This window comes from Mastomys coucha, unplaced genomic scaffold (genome assembly GCF_008632895.1).
Source record: "Mastomys coucha isolate ucsf_1 unplaced genomic scaffold, UCSF_Mcou_1 pScaffold23, whole genome shotgun sequence".
Taxonomy (NCBI): Eukaryota; Metazoa; Chordata; class Mammalia; order Rodentia; family Muridae; genus Mastomys; species Mastomys coucha.
This window is the reverse complement of record NW_022196906.1, coordinates 89603590-89625963: the sequence shown is the minus strand read 5'-3', so window position 1 is coordinate 89625963 and position 22374 is coordinate 89603590. Positions and strand designations below refer to the sequence as shown.

The following is a 22374-nucleotide window of genomic DNA, read 5'->3' as shown; positions in this document are numbered from 1 at the left end:
AAATAAAATCTCAATAAATAAATAAATCAGTGAAATGTTATATGCCTAATTTGGAATCAAGAAGAACAAAGAGGGGCTGGTGAGATGGCTCAGTGGGGAAGAGCACCGACTGCTCTTCAGAAGGTCATGAGTTCAAATCCCAGCAACCACATGGTGGCTCACAACCACCCGTAATGAGATCTGACGCCCTCTTCTGGTGCGTCTGAAGACAGCTACAGTGTACTTACATATAATAAATAAATTAAAAAAAAAAAAAGAAGAAGAACAAAGAGATGGTAATCAACATCATTTGACTTTTGACCTTATTCTAATTCCTCATTGGATTCTAGATTCTGGGGCATAGTTAAAGAACTGAGAAAGTTTGAGGATACATCGTACATCAGTCATAGCATAATCCAGGTTCAAGTCTTACTGTGTGTGACCCATGATTTCCCAGGAGCCCTCATGCCCAGAGTACTGATGTCTATCCCAAAGCCTACCCTGCTTCGGATTAGACCTTGATAATGAACGCTGGAGTGAAATTCATTTTTCTTCTTCCTTCTTCCTTCCTTCCTTCCTTCCTCCCATTTTTATTTTGAGACTTTCTTGATAGGTTTGATTATTCTTTCTAAGCCTCCATGCCCTTTCAAATGCATCTGTAGCTATGTCAGCTTGAGCTCTATTAAACCTTATGCAGCCAACACTTTCCTTGGAGAGAGCTGTCCTGAGGCTGGGAACTCAGACCATCCATCGTTGTGTCACCACCATCCGACACACAGCTGTGGAAATGCTTGTAGGCTAGACCAGGAAGGATGCAATAATCTGAGTTTAAACCATTTTACAACTGTCCCTGTCTCTCAAACCTACACAGCAAGCTGTTGGTTGACCTGGAGTTTGGGGGCCTGGCTCAGTGGTACCATACTTACCTAGTATGGGGACAACCCTGGACACCCTCGGCACCAAAAATATGAAGAAAAAATGGAGCTGACCTCCTCCAGAAGCTGTTGCCCTGGTTGATGTCTTTATAATCCACGTTTGGCTTCATCAGATAACCTAAGTAGGTCACCATGAACTTCTCCCAGGCCAGTTATCAAGTGTTAAATGAAGCGAGTGTACCCTGATTGCCAAAGTTGCATGCTGCAATAAGGCAGAAGTCCCCTTATTCTTCCCGAATTTCTTATCTCAGAGTCTGCTCACCATGTGAATTTATTTCCTAAAGACTCAAGCCGGGCATTGTGCTCATTCCTGTAATCCCAGTACTGCGTCAGGACGGTGACTATGAGGTTGAGACCAGCTTGGACTCAAAATGAGACACTGGGTTTGTTTAAAAGATCTCTTTTTATTTATTTTTTATTTTTCCATTAATTTGTTTGTTTTTTCACTTTACATCCCGACTTCTGTATCCCTTCCAGCCCTCCCCTCACATGGTACCTCCCCGATCTTCCCTCCCTTCTCCTCTGAGTGGGTGAAGACCCCCCACCCGTATACCCCCACCCTGGCACATCAAGTCACTGCAAGAGTAGGTACATCGCCCACTGAGGCCAGACAAAGCAGACCTGCCAGGAGAACCGATACCACAGTCAGGCAACAGCTTTAGGGACAGCTTCCACTCCAGTTGCTGGAGGACATGAAGAAGGAGCTGTACATCTGGTACATATGTACTGGGGACCTAGGTCCAGTCCGCCATGTATGCTCTTTGGTTGGTGGTTCAGTTTCTGAGAGCCCCCATGAGTCTGAGTGCCTTCCTTGACTCTGTTGGTCTTCCTGTGGAGTTCCTATCCCCCTTGGGGAACCTCAAGCCTTGCTCCAACTCTCCCATAAGGGTCTCCAAGCTCCATCCAATGTTTGGCTGTGAGGCTCTGCATCGGTTTCAGTCAGCTGCTCAGTGGAGCCTTTCACAGGACAGCCATGCTAGACTCCTGTCTGCAAGCATAACTGAGTATCATTGGTGCTTGTCCACAGGATAGGTCTCAACTTGGGCTGGTTATTGTTTGACTATTTCCTCAGTCTCTCCTCCATCTTTGTCCCTGCATTTCTTGTAGACAGGACAAATTTGAGGCTGGAGGTTGCGCTTTCACATTCACTCCCTTTCTCCAACTCACACACTCCTCTGTGCGTTCTTTCCCCACTTTTTCTTGCCCCAAGCTTTTATTGTTACTTAAAAAGCAGGTACAAAAAGAGACATTGTAGAATCATTACCAGATCAAATTCAAAAGAATGACCACATCTCACAGAGAACTAAGAATTATTATGATTGTTCCCTAAAGTTTCAAGCTTCCCCTATTTCCAGGCCCATGGCCAAAATAATAATTACAAACTCATCATTATTTAAACTTTAACTTTAGACTTATTATACTTGATAGTTCAGAGCTCCAAGGTCAGCTTCATGGAGTTTCTTGTGATGCTCTAATGATAAATGACATGGGCAAAGGTGCCAGGCAGTGGGTAGAAAGAGTCAAGTTAACCCTTCACTCAGCAGTTCCACTGGCTTCCGCTTCTGTATATAGCACACAGTGACTTTCCTAAGAGTCCCAGTGTTTTGACTTAGTTTGACTAGTATAATATTTTATGTTTTTGATACTTGCTTATTCATACATTTCCAAAGGAGACCAGGAACCACTCTCAGATGTTGTGCAAACCTCATCTCATAACTTCAATAGCTTTTTCCTTTCTCAGGGTCCCAATGTTGGCTCTGCTTTGTTTTCTTGATTTATTTCTAAACCTAATTTATTCAAACTTTCTTTGCAAGTCAAACATTAATCCGAAACTACCATTGTGCAGATATTACATTGTTTCCAAGGAGAGAGCACACAGCGTGCACCTGGGCCACTGGGACTGTGCTGTGCCCCTAGGCTTCAATTTTTGATTGTTTAAGAATTATTACATTAAGGAGCATCTAGTTTCACAGAATTCACCAGAGTAGGAGGAGAAAAAGAAAGTCAGATATAATAGAATAACTGTGCACACCAAGGTCAACTGAAAAGCAGTCATGCACAAATGAAATCTATACAGCCATTGTCTAGGACTAAGGTTGGGAGAAATGGGAACAGCTTTATTTTATAAAGAGCTGCCTGTGGGCTTCTGAGATGTCTCCATCTAGGCCTGCTGCAGGTAGTTCCTTATTTCTGGTGGTGGGTCCCCTGGAGGGATGTATCTCCTGCTTCTCTGGTCCCAGGCACCATTTATGTCATGGTGTGCTATTCCCAGCAGTGGAGGAAGTGTGTTGCTGCGGGGGATGGCTCCGAGACCCTCCTCCTAGCTGCCTGTGAGTTGGTCTTCTCCTATTTGCCTTCTGAACAAGATGTAGAACTCTTAGCTCCTCCAGCTCCATGCCTGCCTACATGCTGCTGTGCTTTCTGCCCTGATGATAACGGACTGAACCTCTTGTCCTTTATAAGAGTTGTCTTGGCAGGGTGGTGGTGGCACATGCCTTTAATCCCAGCACTTGGGAGGCAAGAGGCAGGCGGATTTCTGAGTTCGAGGCCAGCCTGGTCTACAGAGTGAGTTCCAGGATAGCCAGGGCTATACAGAGAAACCCTGTCTCGGAAAAAAAAAAAATCAACAACAAAAAAAAGAGTTGTCTTGGTCATGGTGTCTGTTCACAGCAATAAAAACTCTAAGACAGAAGTTGGTACCAGGGATTGGGGTATTGCTGTGTTACGCCTGACCATGTTTTGGGACCTTGGAAGGCAGTGGAATGCTGGGGCTTAAAGGACCATCCTAGTAGGAATCTGGGAGATACCAGTGCCAAGGGTGATTTGAACTGTGCAGACCTGGACTGAGGGGTTTCAGTGGAGGAGAATTATGGTGTGTGGCCTAGGGACCGGTTTTGTGGTATTCTAGTGAAGAATGTGGCTGGTTTTTGCCCTTGTCTGAAAAGTCTACCTGAGGCTAAGGTAAAGAGATTTATATTGCTGGGCAGTGGTGGCACACGCCTTTAATCCCAGCACCTGGGAGGCAGAGGCAGGTGGATTTCTGAGTTCGAGGCCAGCCTGGTGTACAGAGTGAATTCCAGGATAACCAGGGCTACACAGAGAAACCCTGTCTCAAATATATATATATGCATATATATATATACATATATATATATTATAATATATTTACATATATATACCTTTGCCATTTATCATTAGAGCATCACAGGAAACTATGAAGCTGACCTTGGAACTCTGAGCTATGAAGTATAGTAAGTCAAAAGTTAAAGTTTAAATAATGATGAGTTTGCAATTATTATAATATATAAATATAATATATATACATATATGTATAGGTGTATATATATAAAAAATATAAATTGCATTGACAAATGAAGTCTCAAAAAAGCCCAGCAGAGACTTTGTTCTCTGGTTTTGTTTCATAAAGAGCATTTTGATCAAGTGTAATAAGCTTCGAAAGGAAAAGTACATGTGTGGATCAAAGAATAAAGGGGGTACCAGGAAGTAGAACGGAGATGAACAGACTAAGGGAGTGGTGAGCTCAGGGTAAGTTCCCATCCACTAAGCTTATCGTTTATGTGTTTGCAGTTGAACAAGGGATAGTTATGTCACGTTAGGCATTATTACCTGGTTGTTTTCATTTGGACTTTTAATCTGGAATGAACTACAATTCAGAAATGGAGGGCACACCTGTGATCCAGATCTTGAGGCTGGAAGACACAGGCTTCTTCTGGATCTTGAGGAATAGTGGCCATGAAAAGCTTTGGCCCAGACATGGTGACACACACCTTTAATCCCAGGAGACAAAGCCAAGCAGATCTCTGAATTCAAGGCCAGTTTGGGATAGAACAAGTTCTAAGTGAAGAAAGGCTTAAGTCCAGGCATGGTGGTACACGGCTTTGATACCAGTATTCAGGAGACCCACCATGCAGATTGCTGAGTTGAAGGTCAATCTACAGAGCAAGTTCCAGGACAGCCAAGCTTAGGCAGGGAGGAGTTGGAAAACAGAAAACTGGTGATAATGTAATAGAACAAGGGAGCCATGTTCCAGCTCCAGCAAGCAGCAGAACATGGCAGCTTCAGCCATGTGGCTCTGGCTTTATAATCAAGAGGAGAAGGAGACTACTGGAACAATTGATGCTAGTTGGCGGAGCGAAGAAATTAGTTGTGATTAAGAAAAAACCAGCATTACTGAGGTGAAATCTGGGAAGTGTTTTCTGAGAGCATAAAGAAGCTATCTTCCAGAGATAGCCCAAGATTGTACCTCATGCTGCAGCTGAACTTGGTAATGTGTAAGAATCACGCAAGGTGGTATTATTTCTGAAGGCATGAAGGGGTCTTGGAGTGCAGCTGAAGCTTGACACTGTGAGAGGCCAGGGAAGGCAATTAGTGAAGGTGCAGCCTCAGTTGATGGCCTAGGACTAAACGAGTCATGGAAAAAAAGTTGAGGCTTGGCATCATGAAGAGAGCCTATGAGAGGCTTTTGTTGAAGCCTAGTTACCGTGGAAGACCCCAGTGTATTGGAGATGCCAGTACCATGGGATGACCACCAAGATCAGCAGCCAGTGAAGTCAACCAGAGTGCTATAGAGGGCAGAGCTGGAGAAGTCACCCAAGCCCTTGGGGGAGCCCGGAAGTTCATGTGTGGATCCCAGACATTAGAACAAGAAGCTGTAAAGCTGGAATTGCCTTGGAGACCCAAAGATGTTAGAGATGTCCGATCTGTGGGATAATGGAAGCTTGTTGCTACTGAATCTGCCAAGATCAGTCAACAAGGATGAAAGAAGTTGGAGATCTGAAGAGCGCGTTGGCATCAGCCATGGAGACACAGAGGTTGGAGTTTGCCCAGGGGGTTTTGTCTTGCTTTGGTCCAGTATTTCCTCAACATCTTGCATGGTGTGGGAGGTATGCGATCTGCTTTTTGACTTTTATTTCTCAAGGGATTATAGTTAAGAGATTTTTAACATTGTTGAGACTATGGAACTTTTGAAGTTGGACTAAATTTATTTTGCATTATGGTATAGCTAAGCATGGTCCCCTTAGACTCAAAGACTATGGGGTTCAGGGAGTGAAATGTGGTGATTAGATTATGCTTGGCACTATTAGGAGCTGTGTGGCCTTGTTGGAGTAGGTCAGATAGATGGATAGAAACCTGGTATACAGAGAGTAACAGACCTGAGCCCCATAGTATAGAGGATCTTGGGGGTGCCTGAGCTCTCAGATGGTCAATCTGCATTATTCCTAATACTTGTGGAACATCTGTTGGGTATCAGCACTTTGTACACATTAATAGACCAAGAGACACTGCCTCCTTAAAAATAATCGAGATAATTTTCCCCTTTCCCTTTTCACCCTGCAAACCTTCTCATATACCCGTCCTTTTGCTCTTTCAAATTCATGGCCTCTTTGAAAAATTTGTTGTTATAGTTGGGTAGTACGGGTGTAGGCCTTTAGTCCCAGTACTCAGGAGGCAGAGGCAAGTGGATCTCTGTGAGTTCAAGGCCAGCCTGGTCTACAAAGTGAGTTCTACGATAGCCAGGGCCACACAGATAAAGGCTGTTTTCACCTTCTCCCCCACAAAAAAGTTGTCACATACATATATAAGTGTATGTATATTCCTAAATATGTGACTACAACCCGCATAGTCTGTATAATGTTACATGTGTTCACTGCTGACCATCTGGTATTGGATAACGAATCGGAAGTTGTATTGGTGTACTCTTCCTTGGGAGACTTCCTGCTCTCCACATTGCCTGCAGGTCTCTGCCTAAGCTTAAGGCCTCATGAGCTTTCCCCTCTCCATGTTATCATGTCTATTGTGTCATCCTATTCGTTATGTTCAGTCAGCCATGTTGGGTGAGACTTCATGTGTGTGTAGCTTCTGACATTTCTAGGAGACAAAATCTCAACAGCAAACTTCCTGTTGCTCTGGCTCTTACAATCTTAACCACAACGGTCAGCCCTTAGGTGCAGCTGTGTTGTGTATCAGTTGGGACTGGGCCCAAAACTATGCATTTTCATGGGTTGTCGTTTTTTGTAATGGTCTCCATCTGTTGCAAAGTTAAATTTCCTTAATGAGGGGTGAAGATTGTATTTATATGTATAAATATAGGTGTTTAGGATGTAGCTAGAGGTTACACTGGTGTAGCAAAGTGGCAGTTATAGGTTCTCCTCCAAAAATCTGTGGGTTCACTGGTCATGGGTTGTTGTCTAGGTTTCCATTATCAGGAATGATTATCCTCGTGTTGAGTGGGTTTTACATTCAGTTAGAGAGCTGTTGGTTACTAACAAGGCATTCATGCCACTATTGCATCCTCAGGGTTGTTGTGTCCTGTGTTGTTGTGGTTCACAGGTTTGGCAGGATTGTTGGCTGCTTCCCCTCTTTGGAAGCTTGCATGGAATCTTCTGGTATTATGAAAGCTAGTCATCAAAGATTTTCAGAGCACATCCAGTTCAGGGCCTCTGGCCTGTGTCTGTGTCTAGTGATCCTGTCCTCCATGCAACGCTTCCTTTTTACTCTCCTGGCCTCTGAAGTTACTCCAGGTTATGCATTCACATCTGAAGATTTAGAGATAGGAGCCTCAGATGAGAGAGAATGTCAGAATTTAGTCTTTCTGGGTCTTTTCTCCATCGATCATTTACCCAGACAGTCCCCAGGAAGGGTGTCTTTCTCCTTTCTTTAGGGGGACTTGCCAGTGACAACACTGTGATGTATTTACAAATACTAAGATGAAGAGCCAAGATGTGACTCATACCATCTGATTCTATAATTCAGATTTTCACTGGCCACAATGACTTAACACAATAATGAATGAAGCAGCAGATTGAAAAATAAAAGGACATCCAGGTGGGATGACACAGGCCTATAACACTAGCATACAAAGTCTGAGACAGGAATCTCATGTTTTGAAACCAGCATGGGCTATGAGGCTCTGGCAGATCAGGGTTGAGAGAAAGGCACAGCAGCAGCAGCATGCGGTCGTCATTCCATCTTTAATCAAAATCACAGAGCATTTGACACATAGAAATGTCCAGACCTTCAGTGACTTTTGCATGTCAAAATCCCTTTGCATAACATTTTGAGGCTAACTTTGTGCTATGAATTTACAAATGTATAACATAAAAATACATTTGGAGTCCATTCCATGTAAGTTTAAAAACTTCAAATGCAATAGACATACAATGTAAAGGTATTTAAAATAAAAATTACAAAATGAGCACAAAGAAGTCTTCCCTTTGGAATTTTTAATAAAATACTGCTCTGTCTAAGGTCTAATGAGAAATTCCAGTTATTTACAAAATAGTTACATGACAAAAGAAATCAAGGAAGATAGATATGTATAAAATCACACTATTTAAATGAAGCCAATGTTAAACACGTTGATACACAGCACACCACCTGATTACTTAGTGTCAAGTGAAAACACTCAAAGTAGTTTGTGCAGCAAAAGTAAATGTATGATTCTTGAGGCCAAGGAAAAAAAAGCTAAAACATAAAATCCAGCTGGGCAATGGTGGCACATGCCTTTAATTCCAACACTTGGGAGGCAGAAGCAGGAGGATCTCTTGAGTTTGAGGCCAGCCTGATGTACAGAGTAAGTTCCAGGACAACCATGGCTACACAGAGAAACCCTGCTTTGAAAAACAAATCAAAAATCCAACACACACAGACACACATATACACATAGATACATGCATCTATAACTGTAAGGGAAAGGCAAGATTAATAGAGCTTAAAAGACACTGGGCCTGGGGCCATCCTCTGTAACCTCAAAACTCAGGAGGTGGACGCAGGAGGACTGAAGGGCTACATAGCAAGAGGGAGTGGAGAAGGGGGAAGAGAGAGAAAGCCCGGGTGAACAAGTTAAGGACTTACAGCAGGCTTCAGAGCAAATTCTCACCCCCATCATTTTGAAAGAAACAGAACAAGAACTTGACTTCTAATCCCTATGCAGCTACACAGACCACTACCTTCTGCAATAGTTGGCAGTAATGGGCCAACTTGGGGGCAGTGGGGGGGGAATTCACGCCCACAGGTTCCACTGTGCCAAAATGGAATCTGGAAAGCAGTCTCCTTTGCCAGCTGCACTTGAGACCAATCTCTGCAGAGCAGGGAGTTTTCACCCAAAGGCACACAGATTCTCAGCATTCTGGATGCTTGAACTATTTTCTTCTATCCTCTCTTTCAAAGGGAGGGACACGTGCTGTGTGAGGTAACTCAGCCTGCGATGGTCAAGCCTGGGTCTGCCTGTCTGCTTTCCTTGAGGCTGCAGGGCTGCTGCCCCTTCCCAGCTGTCTCTTACTGTGCTGCCCTGGCAGAAAGTGAGGATGTCTAAGAGGAATATGAATTCAGTCAGCCTGAAAAAAAACACTAAAAACTTAAGCTTTATTTTCTTCTAGCAAAGGGGGTGCCTGCAAAAAGGACCACTTTGTTGAAAACACCACCACCACCACCACAACATAAAATGCACACAAAGAGTTGCAGTTTGAGTCTTGTCACTATTTCTAAAAAATAATGATTATTATTATTTTTTTTTAGTGACCAATTTTTTAAAAAAGATACAAAATGCCTTTCATAGTAATTTCTAACAGATTCTCTTCTATAGTAAAAGAAAAATCTGGAAGCAAGATAGTACAAAGAACATTTATCCAAGAGGAATTGTGTGAGATCTACCTTCTGTGGAGTTCTGCCATATAAGGTGAAAACTAGGTAACCACTATGAAAAATATTTGTTGATTCAAAAAGAACAGATATGTAAAAAGGGAGTAAATAAAATGACTCTATGGTTTATTTCCTTGAGCTAAGTCAGGACATTAAAGTCTGCAAATAGGACTGGATCTCACCTATCTCCTTCTCTTCACCTCCTCCCCTAGAACCAAGAATCTAGAACTATCTAGACACAAAGTGAGCATGTACGGGAATGAAAGACAAGAGGCTTCATTGCGCTCCTCACGGAAGGAGAGAAATACCTTCAGACTTCATTACTGACTGCTTTAAAAAGTAAAGAGAACTTTTTTTCAAACAGGGTCTACATAGCCCAGGCTTGCCTAGAACTCCCAATCCTCCTGATCCTCCTGCTAGAGACAGCTTCCAGAGGGCAGGGACTGGAGGCTTACTTGTACTACCAAGCCCAGAGAAGGAAAAGCTGAAATTTAAACTGAGATTCAGAGGAAATAATGTTTTGATACAACTGAGGTTTAGATATTTAAGCCTTTAGTCTATGAAGTGCTTAGGTCAATGAATGCATTGACCAGGAATGTACAAAATTGAGAAAGGAAGCCGTGGCTGAAAGGACCCACCTTCAAATGAACTTAATTTGCTTAACAAAGAAAGACTTGTTGAACAAAGATATTTACAATCATTCCCAGTGAAGAGAGGAAGGCTTTATCAAATAACTTTTCAAGTTACACAGAAACAGGTAATCTGGGAGAACTGTCCCCTCTGTGACCACAGTCCACCACTGTGAAAGACTTAGATTCAACAGCTGACTGAACATGTTTTAAAAGCTTGAGGGTGGTTTCAGACTGATTCATCCCAAAGGGGAAACTATATGTTGACCACAGTCCAAGTATGTTTCAGAGATGTACTCCACCCCTCCAGACATGTGTCAAGAGAGCCAGTGTCCTCACAGCCATGCTGCTGCTAAGGCAGTCTTGGCCTCTCACACCTAGAGGCTGCACACTTCCCAGACGTTGTATGGAATAGGGCGCTGATGGGGGATGGGAGGACAGAGCATGCTACCGCTCCCTAGCTGCCAGAGGGATCCTTTCCTTTGCAAGCTCGACCCTTAGAATTTGTTTTTTATTTTTAAAAGGATGTTCAAATACTCTTACTGGCTTTCCATATAGCATTACTAGCTTGTTGTGCTCAAATTTTAGAGAAATAGCCTCACCGTTTCAATGGCATTGTGTTTACTAAAATTTCTCATGGAACTTTTAGAACAACTCCTTCCTCTGTTCTGCAGGGGACATGGTTGTACACCACAGTGAAGCCATCCCACAGGAGTAAGTGAATGTACAGTAAATGTAAGGGAGGTAACAAATACTACACATTTCAATGGTCTCAGAAGGAGTTACCATAGCATTGTCATAACTGAACTTCCCTTGTCTCTGCAATGGATGCTTCCCTTGAAAACAGAGTTTGTGAGCAACAAAGACAAACACTGAGAACGACCTGAGCCTTCCCACAGTGCCCCAGTGCCACAGTGCCCCAGTGAGAAGTGCTGGGCACTGATACACAGCTGAATTTCTACTGACAGAAAACAAAGTTGCAGAAATTCATATGTCCATAGAAAATGAAGATAATGATCATTTGCATCTTACACTAAAGGCACTACTGTATACATATATCCTGCCATCATTTAGAGAAACACTGAAATCAGCAGAAAGGAATTCAATACCAGCATTTCAAATATCAGTAAGACCATTTTAAGACTTATGGCAGAGTTTTCAATGACCTAAATTAAATCAACACAATCAGCAGCTCCATATAAAGACTGGTTCCTACTTTTTAAAAAGTATGATCATTTTACTCTTTAAAAATATAAGTATATCACAAAACTAAAAGATAAATATGTTTATATATAAATGCACGCCCTGATGTCCTTGAGAAAATTTTATAAATTCCAAATCATTAAACAGTGTGAACAATACACACCCATAAGTGACATGCAGAGACAAAATGTGACATCACTGAGCAGTTCAGTAGGTGCTAAAATGTACAACCAGAATGGGACAGGCAGTAAATAATGTCCACACAAAAAGACATCTTGGAATTTTTAAAAAGTTTACATTTTTACCAGTCCCAGGAAGCTCTACACATAGATCCACAATGAATTTTCACATATGTGAAGTAAGCAGAGAAAAAGCCACACGAGGGGGTGTGGTGACACACGCTGGAATCTCAGAACGTGGAGGATTGCCATGAGTACCAGGCCAGCCAGGACTACACAGCAAGACCCCATCTCAAAAGAAAAAAAAAATCAACAAAGCAAATATAATTCAAGAAGCCTAAAAAAAGAATAGTGATTAATGTTCTGTACTGTACTCTATTTGAAGAAAGACTGATTTGTAATCACTGTACCCTGTAGATTTTAAAACTTAATTTTATTAGGAATTCTGAATGCTGGTTCTTGAATAATCTAAAAACATTCGTTATTTTTCAAATCTAGATTGCTGTCAGAAGAATGCTCTGGAAGCTTCTAAAGTTGCTTTGGTACAAGACTGAGAACAAAGCAGCACTGGGCGCACCAGCCAGCTCAATGGCTCCAGGGCCATGGCTGTTGTGCGTGCTGGCTCCAGAGCACCCACGGGACTGACTCTGGCCATAGACTGCTGTGAATAGAGTGCAGGCCACTCTCCAGTCATGTAGCTCCATCATTACGAACAAATAAAAGCCACACTTAGGAAATTATGAGGCCTAATTCATGCTGCATTTAGTTATCCCTCAATAATAGTGTAAAAAAGCTTGTTGTTATGATAAGATAATGACTAATTTATAGTCAAGGATCCTTCTAATGAGAAAGCCAATGGTGAAAGTGGTACATTTTAACATTTAGACCACTCATATTTACTATAGTTTTTGGTTTTTGAAGCAAGGTCTCAGGCTGGCCAGGAACTCACTATGTAGCCCTACACAGTGAATATATGGCAATCCTCCTGTCTCAGACTCTCAAGTACAATGCTCATAGGTTATTACCATGCTCAGTTTGCTATTTATTTTAATATAATATTTAATTTTTCTTTTTTTACAGCTTTATTGAGGTATCACTGATGTACAACAAATTGCACATATTTAAAGTGCACAATTTGATATATAGTCTTAAATAGCATGAAAAGTGCCTGATAACTTAAAAATAAAAAATATTTAATCTAAACATATGCTAAAATAGTACACTTCTGACACAGAGATATCTATTTATAAAAAGGTAGATGGAGATAAAAGAAATGAATTCCCAGGTACCAAATTTATTCACAAGGTTTAGAAACACTAAAGTTGACAGCCAGTTTCCTTGATCTCCTCCTTGAGGAGCTTGGTGCTGACCTCTGCTGGGACACAACATGGCCTTGGGAGGCAGTTTCAGCGTGAGGAGACACAGGCTGAGCAGCCTGAGAGGAGGAGGAAGAGGCTGGTGGACTTTCTTGTGGAGTCGTTTTGGTGGCTTCAGAAGACCCTGGCTTGTTAGTCTGAAGTGGTGTGGCTTGAGAACTCTGGGCCTCCTTATTCTCAAAATTCTTCCTGTTTGCAACTCTTTTTTTGGTAACCTTTGAGGAATAAAAGGATTACTAACTAATAATCTAGCAATCTATACACATACATATACACTAAGCTTGTGTCAGAAAATACCATAAACGAGGCCATAGATATTTGCTAATCATTGCTGATTTTGAGTTCCACTTACTAGTAGCAACAAAATATTTATAATGACAGCTAAAGATCTGGCTCAGTGGTGACCTGAATCTGGTTCCCAGCACCCATATCTGCTGGCCTGTAACTCTGCTTCAGGGGTCCAACATCTCTGGCCTCCAGGACACCTGAATTTGGGTAAACAGACTCTCCCTCCTTGGACATAATTAAACCAAAATAAATCTTTAAAAAAATATTTATATTACTTGCTATACTTAGTATTACTTATTAAATATAAATTCAGACCAGAGAGACCAGCCTAGTTCATACACACTTTCTAGTCAGTACTGGTAAGTACTAACTAGATTAAGTTTTTATGAGTAGTTTTGTTTTGAATATTAAAAAAAGAAAAAAGAAAAGAAAAAGGAAAAAAGTAACACTGTTAAGAAAACCTATCATTTTTTTTCTAGCCCTCACCTGCAGAGGTATGAACTGATTGTGCACTCCGCCTGGCATTCCTCCAGCCAAGGGCATGGTTCCAGGATATGAAGGATAGTGGAAGGCATTCCCAGCAACTGGCACGGGTGGTCTCCATGGCACTGAGCCAAAGAGATGAGACGATGAAGGCATAATATTAGCTGTAAAACACCAATATCCAGAGAGTTAAGACTCTTCTCTGCTAGCCCTTTTTAGCTTCTCCACGTCAGCTGGCAACTGTAACTGCTCTTGTCTATTGGGTCAGCCAGCCCTGGGCTCCTTAGCACCATCAACTATCTACAGAAAGGCAGTTATCCTGATGCTGGCCTACAGACGACAGTGGTACGAATGCTGACATGACCTTTAGGAATGGTTGTAATTATAGGACTTGGAAGAAGCTGGACTTTGCCATGGAATCATTTTGGATCCTTCAGAAGACTCTGGCTTGCTAGTATGATGTGGTGTGGATTGAGAACAACTCTGGCCCTCCTTATTTTCAAAATCCTGTTTGGTTTTATGACCACATATATGTACTTGAAGTGATTCCTTAAGAAAGGTCTGGCAACTAAGACAGATCACAAGGCTCACCTCACCAAATGCTAAGTAGCCTCCACAGTGAGCGTAGCATATAAAAAGCCCCAAAGCTCAAATTTTGAAATGTAATCACTTTCATGGTATAGGTAGAGTTTCTTTTCTCTATTCTAGTACTGTAATTCAAGTACTTTTTTTTTTTTGGCCATTGGAAGCACACTGAACTGGTGATTCCTAAAACGATTTGTCTTTCCCAGATTCTTGAAGAGCTTGTGAAATGCAGACTCCTAGTCAGAGTGACTAAAATCTAGTAAGCCAGATCTGCGGAGATCAGAGGACATTTTGTGGGGCTCAGTTTCTTCTGCCCACCATGTGGGACACAGGATTGAACTCAGGCTGTCAGGCTCTGAAGCAGATGCCGTTACCTCCTCAGCCATGTCTCTGGTCCTGGTATTGTGAATTTCAAAGCAATCTATTTTTCTTTATTATAATATTGTTCCTTTTAGCCTAGAATGCACATCCTTTAATTCTGAGAAAATTTAAGTTTCCTTCCTCCCTCCCTCCCTCCTTCCCTTTCTATCATTATTTCTCTGGAGTTGCCAATAATAAGGGTTGTTGATCTGTGCACAATATTAATTTTTTCACAATATTAATTTTTTGATATTTCTTATTTTCTAGTTTTTAACATCCTTTGACTATTTTAAGTTAACAATCGTGATGTTTTAAATGAGAAATGTTGGAGAGATGGCTCAGCAGTTAAAAGCACTGACTGCTCTTCTAGAGGTCCTGAGTTCAAATCCCAGCATGATGGCTCACAATCATCTGTACAGCTGCAGTGTACTCATATACATAAAATAAATAAATCTTAAAGAGGAAAAAAAGAGAGAGAGAAATGTCATCCTAGGCTCAGTTGGTGATGCTGTTTGTGAAAATTATGGCATCTTTAGTAGATAGTCTTGTTGAGGAAGTATGTCCCTGGAACTGGCTTTGAGTTTATAGTCTCATCCTACTTCCTGTTTTCTCTCTCTGCTCTGTGTTTGGATACATGACCTCTCATCTTAGCTTTCTGCTTCAGTCATCTGTTACCATGCCTCTGCTTCCATTATGGATTCTTCCTTTGGTCTGTTACTTCTGCAACAGAAAAGTAACTGATACAGAAATTGGTACCAGGAGTGGGATGTTGCTGTGAAGAACCTGACCATGTTGTATTTTGGAGGAATGTGGAAGATTGTTCAAGTTTAGTCTAGAAAAGTGGCTGAATGCTGTAACCAGAGCTTAATGGGCCATTCTAGAAGACAGCAGTAATGAGAATAATGCAGAAGGATAGAGGCTAACCTCATAATATGTCAGAGGTTGTAAACAATCTTGCTGTTTTCTGCCCATGTCCTAAGAACTGACATGAGACATTTGCCAAGGAATACTGTATACAGGGAGCAGAACCAGTCTAAGAGAGAATGCTGGGGCAGCTGGAATCATTTAAGTTCTATAGAAATAAACTCCCAGACACTGGACATGGAGCTATATGATTTTGTGTTTGTCCTGAGCTTAAGTTTACTCTGGTTCAGTATTTCCTCACTATGTCCTGCTCTTCAACTCCCTTCCTCCTACCCCCTTTCTTTTTTCTTCAAGACAGGGTTTCTTTGTGCAGCCCTGGCTGTCCTGGAACTTGCTTTGCAGACCAGGCTGGCTTCAAACTCAGAGATCCGCCTGCCTCTGCCTCATGAGTGCTGGGCTTAAAGGCGTGTGTCACCAGTAGTGGCTGCTTTCAAATTTCTAGTCTGCTAATTACTTCTTTTATCTATTATGCACAGAGGCTATGTTTTTAAAAGTTCTTAATATTTAATTTAACAGAGTTTGGGTAGGAAGAAAGATAGCTACATGTTGTAAAGTTTTTTGATTTTTGAAGATAGTTCTTTAACTGAGTGTGGTGGGTAACTTTAATCTTACCACTCAGAAGACTGAAGTAGAAACTAGAAATTCCAAACTAGTCTGGGTATATGAGACACTGTCTTAAAAAACAATCAAATCCTTACCCACAAAAATGGTACCTGTTGATGTATGCATACACACACAACATGTAATTTAATACCCCCCTCAATGTGGTTCTTTTTTTTTTTTTAATTTTTTGAGATAGGGTTTCTCTGTATAGCCCTGGCTGTCCTGGAACTCATTCTGTAGACCAGGCTGGCCTCGAACTCAGAAACCCACCTGCTTCTGCCTCCCAAATGCTGGGATTAAAGGTGTGCACCACCACTGCCCAGCCCCAATGTAGTTCTTAAAAGAATTTAGAAAAAATAAGCACTGAAGGATAAATATTTAGAAAAGCAAACACCTTACCAGTAGGTTGGGTAAAAACAGGAGGGACGGCTCCAGGTGGTACCGCAGGATAATTTGTAAATATTGGTGGAGGCAAAGGAAAATTCACACCCAAGGAGCCCTATGGAAGTATTTAAAAGTAATGAGACAAGACAACAAGACCTTTCTCTCTGCAGACAGGCAGACTGGAGAGGGAGCTCAGCGTTTAAGAGCAGGTGCTACTTTTCTGGATGATGGGAGTTTGATTCCCAGCATGCATTAGGCAGCTCACAACATCTACAGCTCCAGCTCCAGGGGATCCGACTTTCTTTTTCTGGTCTCTGTATATACATGTGTGCACGTGTACGTACACACACATGCCAATTTAAAAAACTTAGAATTCATGAGTGATTCTTACCAGTTGTTGTAAAGCAAAAAGTGCAGCTCTTTCCTTGGCTTCACTTTCAGAGTGGCACTGTGGCCCATGGACCAGTAAGCCATTAGACAATTTTACCTGACAAACTGTCATTGTCTAAAAGAAGAAAATAGAGATTTCTGTAAGATTATCTGTCTAGGAACCAAAGCTCCCCTCTTAAACCTTGGACTAACAGCAGCATAATCTCATCTAAGTTTTAGGTTTCCAGGAAAAACTTTAGACTTGTGCCTTATTTTATTTTCCTTAAAAAACAAAACAAAACAAAACAAAACAAGAACAACAAAATCAAGATCTCTCTATGTATTCTCATAGTCCTGGAACTCTCTATGTAGAACAGGCTGTCCTCAAACTCACAGAAGTCTGTCTGCTTCTGCCCCTGAAACTGCCCCCCCCTCCAAAAAAGACCCATGTAACATTAAATTTAACCATCTTAACAATTTCTCAAGTATACAATTCAGTGGTATTACAAATGTTAATGTTATACTATGTGTCACTACAATCTATCTTCAGAAATCTTTTTATTTTATACACCTAATTCTAACCTGGGCAGTGGTGGTGCATGCTTTTAGTCCCAACGTGGCAGGCAGATCTCTGAGTTTGAGGCCAGCCTGGTCTACAGGGTGAGTTCTAGGACAGTCAAAACAAGACAAAGAAAACCTGTTTCAAAAAAACCATCCTCCCCACCAAAAAACAAGACAAAAAGAACCCCAAAAAGCCAAAAACCAACTAACTCCCCAAACCAACCAACCAATCAACCAAATGGGAAAAACAAACAAAAAACCTAATTCTATACTCATCAGTCAATAATTTTCTCCTTCATTCATGCCATGGAAAACAATACTTAAGTACATTGGATATGTAGTTTGCTTCACTACTTATGTCTATGGGCTCACTCATGCTGCAGCACATTACAATGTCCTTTTAAAGTTGAATACAACCCACAATTTGAGATATATCAAACTTTGCTTATTAATCATACCCTAATGTAAACTTCTTTCAAAAAAATGATTTTTGATATAGACTTCTCTGCTTCATCTTCTACAAACCAGGCCATTATGAATGTAGAAACACAAACTCTTCATGTGTAGCTTTCTTTTTTCCCAGACAGGTTTCTCTGTGTAGCCCTGGAGGTCCTGGAACTCTATAGACCAGGTTGGCCTTGAAGTTAGAGATTTGCCTGCCTCTGCCTTGAGTGCTAGAGTAAAGATCTGGGGTCCTACTACTGCCCTGCAAGACTTAGTTCTCTTTTGGGTATATATTCAGAAATGGAATTGCTGTAGCATATAATAATTCTATTAAAAAAAACAATGTTTGGAGATAGGATCTTTTAAACAATTATTTATTTTTATGTGTATGTTTTATCTGCTTATATTTTTATGTGTATGTTTTGTCTGCTTATGTCTGTGCATCATGTGGGTGGAAGAACAAATAGACAGCATTCTCAACCACTGAGCTATCTCTCCAGTGCCTGGAGACAAGCTCTTGATTATATAGCCAGACTGACTGCAGCCTCCTTTGTTGGATGATAGATATGCATCATCATGTCTGGCTATATTATCTTTTTGGACTAGAAATGTCTATTTATGGGTGGTGGTGGCACACGCTTTTAATCCCAGCACTTGGAAGGCAGAGGCAGGCGGATTTCTGAGTTCGAGGTCAGCCTGGTCTACAGAGTGAGTTCCAGGACAGCAAGGACTACACAGAGAAACCTGTCTCGAAAAACCAAAAAAAAAAAAAAAAGCTCAAATATCTGCGCTTCCTCTTCCTGTAAGCGGCCAGAGGTGACCCGTGAAGATGGTTCACTACTCCGTCAACCCGGAAAACCCCACAAAATCATGCAAATCAAGAGGTTCAAACCTCCGTGTTCACTTTAAGAACATCCGGGAAACTGCCCAGGCCATCAAGGGTATGCATATCCGCAAAGCCACCAAGTATCTGAAGGATGTCACTTTGAAGAAGCAATGTGTGCCATTCCGGCGGTATAATGGTGGAGTCGGTAGGTGCGCCCAGGCCAAACAGTGGGGCTGGACACGGGGCTGGACACAGTGACGGTGGCCAAAAAAGAGTGCTGAGTTTTTGCTGCACATGCTTAAAAATGCAGAGAGTAATGCTGAACTTAAGGGTTTAGACGTAGATTCTCTAGTCACTGAACACATCCAGGTGAACCAGGCACCTAAGATGCGCCGACGAACTTACAGAGCTCATGGCCGGGTTAACCCATCCATGAGCTCCCCTGCCACATTGAGATGATCTTCACTGAGAAGGAGCAGACTGTTCCAAAGCCAGAAGAGGAAGTGGCACAGAAGAAAAAGATATCCCAGAAGAAACTGAAGAAACAAAAACTCATGGCATGGGAATAAATTCAGCATAAAATAAATGCAGATAAACTTAAAAAAAAAAAGAAATATCTATTTAAAGGTTTTGCTCACTTCTGAGTTAGGTGTTTCTGTCATTGAGCTGTACGAGTGAGCTTACCTATTCTGTTGTTACAGTATGTGGCTCTCCATGTGAGGCCTTGAGTTCAAATCCTAGTGCTGATGAATAACAGCAACGACTTCCCAAACCACAAACAAAACCTCAACCTTACACTCTCACAAATGCAAAAAAACCCAACCTCTACACCACTGTACTTTTTTTCTAGCTAAAGATTTTCAGTCAATTATGTTCAGTTAAAATTAATATTTGTGCTAGGCAGTGGTGGCTCACACCTTTAATCCCAGCACTTGGGAGGCAGAGGCAGGTGGATTTCTGAGTTCGAGGCCAGCCTGCTTTACAGAGTGAGTTCCAGGACAGCCAGGGCTACACAGAGAAACCTTGTCTTGAAAAACAAAACAAAACAAAACAAAACAAAACAAAACTAATTTTTGTGTAGACATCAAACATCAAATGCAGTATACTATACCTGTGTTGTTCGCAGAAAGGAGAAATCAGGTTGTGGCATTCCGACAAGGGAACAAATTCGAGAAAGTTCAGTTACTGGTGTGGACATAGGAGGAGGCATCTGGCCTGGCCAACACACACTGTCCACTGATGCCACATTTTGGAATTCATTAGTACCATGAGGGCTGCTCATATGGCACGCTATGAAGAAAGCAAAGGGAATAGCCATATTAAGAATATCCTTGGCCTGTCTAGCTGTGGTGTGAGTAAGAATGGCCCCTATGAGCTCATACATTTGGATGTTTAGTCACCAGGGAGAGAACTGTTTGATAGGATTAGGAGGCTTAGGAAGGGTGGCCTTGCTGAAGGAGGAATGTCTCTGGAGGTGCATTTCCAGAGCCCAGGACAGGCTCAGACTCAGTCAGCCACTGCTCCAGAGCCATGTGTGGGATCATAATGAATAGGGCCTAAACCTCTGAAACTGTTAGGCAAGCCCACAATGATCTGTAAGAGGTGACATTGTCATGGAGGTCTCTTCACAGCAACAGAACAGTGACCAAGTCACCAGTTGTTACAGTTTTATAGGAGATTATAAAAGAAAACTACTAAATGGTAAAAACAACAGGCTGGGCATGGTGGCTGATACCTATAAACCTGAAGCAGAAGACTGTCATTAGTTTGAGTCTAGTCTGGAATACAAAATAAGATTCTGTCTCCAAAAACCAAGAGGAAAGGTTAAATAGCCGCCAAGACATACATCTAGATGGTTATAGTTTATAAATGATAATTCTCTGCTTTCCAGGGGCTGAGAGTATGCCTGTGTACCAACATCCCACCCCTTATGCAGTATGGGCAATGAATCCAGACCCTCTACCAACTAAGCTGCTATATAAGAGCCTTGAAGCATCTGTCATAGAAAAGAGATTAAACATCTGGGCCTGATAGTACAGATCCCTAACTCTAGGTATTTAGGAAGCTGAGGCAGGAAGATCATGAGTTCAAGGCCAACATGGACAACTTAATGAGATCTCAACAAACAAACAAACAAACAAACAAACCAACCAAAAACCAAAAACCAAAACCAAAAAAAACCAAAGTAAAAAGGGGTATGGAGTAGATCTCTTGTCTAGCTTGCTTGAGGCCCCCAACTTCAATCCCCAATAGTGAGTACTTTACAAAACAAAAGGAGGAGGAGTGTTAACTGACCTTGCCCAAAGAAAAAGAACCAGCTGGCTATATGACACAGGGTAGTTTCTAAGCTACTTAAGTTCTTCACATTTTCAAAATAAGTAAAATGTACTTGTTTTTGAAATTTATCCATTTTGCTTAAAAATTATTTTGATCTATTTCAGGAACATGTCTGTCATTATTATAAATATGTAATCAATTGTAATAGCTTTTGAGGGCCAGTGGGATGGCTCAGTGGTTAAAGCCACCTGCCGCCAAGCCTGAAGACCTGAATTTGAGTCCAAATCACATGGTGGGAGAAGGAAAAGTATTACCAGGGGCTGTCCTCTGATTTCCAAATGGCATAATGACATGTGTGTGACCCCACGCCACAGTAAATAAATAGAAAGTATGCAGGCAACATACACCAGCTGATATGAGGCCCCAACACATATACAGCAGAGAAATGCTGGGTCTGTGTTCAATCAGAGATGATTTTAGAGGTCAGGTGGTGTGGGAATGGGGTATAGGATGTGGAACAGTTGGAGGGTGGATGGGGAGTAAGGTGGGGGGAATAAAATCTGGAGTGTAAAAAAAAAATCCCATTAAAAAAGAAAGCATCATATCTCATCATAAAAATGTAATTTTTAAAAGACAGGGGTTTCTTTATGTAACCCTGAAGGTCCTGGAACTCTCTATGTAGACTCAAATTCAGAGATCTATTTCCCCCTGTCTCCAAGTGTTGGGATTAAAGAGGTGCCACTATACTTGACTTCTAAAAGTCTTTAAAATTATTAATTATCCAATAATTACTGGTGTGCTGGCTGGTTTTGTGTGTCAACTTGACAAAAGCTTGAGTTATCACATAGAAAGGAGCCTCCCTTAAGGAAATGCTTCCATGAGATCCAGCTGTAAGGCGTTCTTAATTATTGATCAAGGGGGGGAGGGACTAGGCCATTGTGGGTGGTGCCATCCCTGGGCTGGTAGTCCTAGGTTCTATGAGAGAGCAAGCTGAGCAAGTCAGGGGAAGCAAGCCAGTAAGTAACATCCCTCCATGGACTCTGCATCAGCTCCTGTTTCTTGACCTGCTTGAGGTCCAGTCTTGACTTCCTTTGGTGATCAACAGCAGTGTGGAAGTGTAAGCTGAATAAACCCTTTCCTCCCCAATTTACAGCTGGTCCTGATAGTTGTGCAGGAATAGAAACCCTGACTAAGGCAATTGGTGTAAGTAAGTCGGGCGATAGTGGCACATGCCTGTAATCCCAGCACTTGGGAGGCAGAGGCAGGTGGATTTCTGAGTTCGAGTCCAGCCTGCTCTACAGAGTGAGC

The 22374-nt window shown here is 41.8% G+C and overlaps 1 protein-coding gene and 1 pseudogene across 1 annotated transcript in view; one reads left to right on the top strand and one right to left on the bottom strand.

Moving 5' to 3' along the window:
- Positions 1 to 7887: 7887 nt before the first annotated feature.
- The window catches only part of Xrn1 (5'-3' exoribonuclease 1), a 112746-nt gene continuing 98259 nt past the window's right edge, over positions 7888 to 22374 (bottom strand). Inside the window, exons 37-41 of the mRNA XM_031345724.1 lie at positions 19901 to 20079; positions 16981 to 17094; positions 16605 to 16704; positions 13737 to 13897; positions 7888 to 13177 (exon numbers count right to left, since the gene is read on the bottom strand). Of these exons, the coding sequence (XP_031201584.1) occupies positions 12881 to 13177; positions 13737 to 13897; positions 16605 to 16704; positions 16981 to 17094; positions 19901 to 20079 (851 nt within the window). The 3' untranslated portion in view covers positions 7888 to 12880. The remainder of the gene's footprint in view (positions 13178 to 13736; positions 13898 to 16604; positions 16705 to 16980; positions 17095 to 19900; positions 20080 to 22374) is intronic.
- LOC116072590 lies at positions 18772 to 19358 on the top strand (annotated as a pseudogene).